This window comes from Nicotiana tomentosiformis, chromosome 2, assembly GCF_000390325.3.
Source record: "Nicotiana tomentosiformis chromosome 2, ASM39032v3, whole genome shotgun sequence".
Taxonomy (NCBI): domain Eukaryota; kingdom Viridiplantae; phylum Streptophyta; class Magnoliopsida; order Solanales; family Solanaceae; genus Nicotiana; species Nicotiana tomentosiformis.
Genome location: NC_090813.1, coordinates 168,500,974 through 168,502,877, shown reverse-complemented (window position 1 = coordinate 168,502,877; position 1,904 = coordinate 168,500,974). Strand labels below are relative to the sequence as shown.

The window sequence follows — 1,904 nt, the reverse complement described above, 5'->3', positions numbered from 1 at the left end:
CATTCACTCCCTCGCCCCTGTGATCAAGAAGAAGGTTATTGCAGACATTTGGCGCGAACTCTTTTTCCTGTATAACTTTGGTGTCAATCAGTGTCTGGTTCCTGTCTTTCAACATGAAACATTCGTCGATAGTATGACCCTTTATGCCTGAATGGTAGGCACAAGTCTTGTTGGGGTTAACCGACTGAGAAGGATTTTCAATAGCAATAGCAGGAATGGGAGTGACATAACCAGCGGCCTTCAACCTCTCATATAGTTGGGCTATGGGTTCGGCCATAGGGGTGTATTATCTGGGAGTTCTGCGGTCGAAGTTTGGTTGTGGTTTTCGGTAATTTTGACGGGCGGGAGGAGGTGAATGATAATATGCAGATTGGGTATTATAGGTATGGTAGTTTGTGGCGGGGTAGTGGTATTTTGGAGGTGAGGGTTGATATGTTGGTGGGGGGGGGTTGATAGGTAAGGAGAGACTTAGGGCCCTGTACTACTATCACGGCACCCATTTCCTTCTTCTTTGAGATACCTCCAGACTATAAGGCTTTATTGGTGGCTTGAAACGCCTCAAAATTAGTCACCATACCGCTCTTGATTCCCTCTCCTTTCTCCCAGATTGATGATGTCGGAGAACTTGTGATTCTCTATAACTATCAATCTTTTATAATACTGTGGATCTTGAGCTCTGACAAAGAACTTGTTCATTTGCTCTTTTTCTAATGGCGGCCTCACCTTGGCTACCTCTGATCTCCAGTGAGTAGCATGCTCGTGAAAGGTTTCTGTTGGATTCTTCTTGAGGTTCTGGATATAGAAAATGTCTGGTGCGTTCTCTGTGTTAAACCTGAATCTATCCATAAAATCGGATGCCATGCTTACCTAGTTCACCCACTTTTTCAGATTTTGTCTAATATACCAGGATAAGGCATCTCCGATAAGACTTCGTATGAACAGTTTTATGCGGATTTGCTCATTCTTGCCCAATCCTACAAGCTTGTCACAGTAGGTTCTTAAATGTACCATAGGATCACCGGTGCCATCAAAAATCTCAAACTTATGAGGTTTGTAACCCTCCGGTAGTTCCACATCTGGCTGGATACACAAGTCTTCGTAGTTCAATCCTTTAACACCCTTCTTGCCTTCAACACTCTGGACTCTTCCTATCAGTTTCTTTAGCTCCTCTGCCATATTTTGGATGGGCAGGTCCTTCTCGATTGGTTTGGGTATGTATAGGGTTTGTTGCGGGGTATGTGATAAGGTCTCCACATATATTGGGTTGCCTTGGTATGTTCCTAGGACTTGGATGTATGGGTGATCATTGATTGAGGTTTGAGGGGGATCATGGGTAAGTAGTGGTGCGTTTTGAGGGGTATGATAAGTAGCAGTTTGCGGGTACTGGGTTGGGTGATCGTGGTGTTGCTTAGGGGTTTGCACTGGTGGGGGGTTAAGATTTTGAGAGGGTGCGCGATTGTGATATTGATGCAATGCGGGGGGATTTTGTGGAGCTATGGGTGGAGGATTCTAGGCTTGTATGTTTTGGGGTAGTGTTTGATTTTGGGTGGTTGTGTTCTGATGGTTGACGTCGAGAACATTTAGAGTAAGGGAGAGGTTTGCGAGATTTCAGACCTGCTCAAGCTCACCTTGTAGGTCCAAGATTTTCTGTTCCAACCGTAGGACCAACTCATTTTGTCCTGGCGTACTTATTCCATATGAGGTTTCAACATTTTTTGCCATGGTAGCGTTGTACTTTCGATTACCACTTAGATCATCCATCTTCCCTTTGCCTTTGCCTTTGTTTTTTGGGTCGATAGGTGGAGGACCTCTGGATCTGGTGTGATATGCTGATGATGCCATAATGCACCAACCAACCTTTAGGAATGGGAATAATCAAAAGAAAGAAAAACAAAAGGTAACCA

The 1,904-nt window shown here is 44.4% G+C and overlaps 1 protein-coding gene across 1 annotated transcript; it reads right to left on the bottom strand.

Moving 5' to 3' along the window:
* Positions 1-564: 564 nt before the first annotated feature.
* Positions 565-1,176, bottom strand: LOC117274972 (uncharacterized). The gene is made up of 2 exons (XM_070194577.1): positions 1,009-1,176; positions 565-867 (listed from the first exon to the last, which is right to left on the bottom strand). Exons 1-2 carry the CDS (start codon positions 1,174-1,176, stop codon positions 565-567), a joined length of 471 nt encoding a protein of 156 aa, XP_070050678.1.
* Positions 1,177-1,904: the final 728 nt, after the last annotated feature.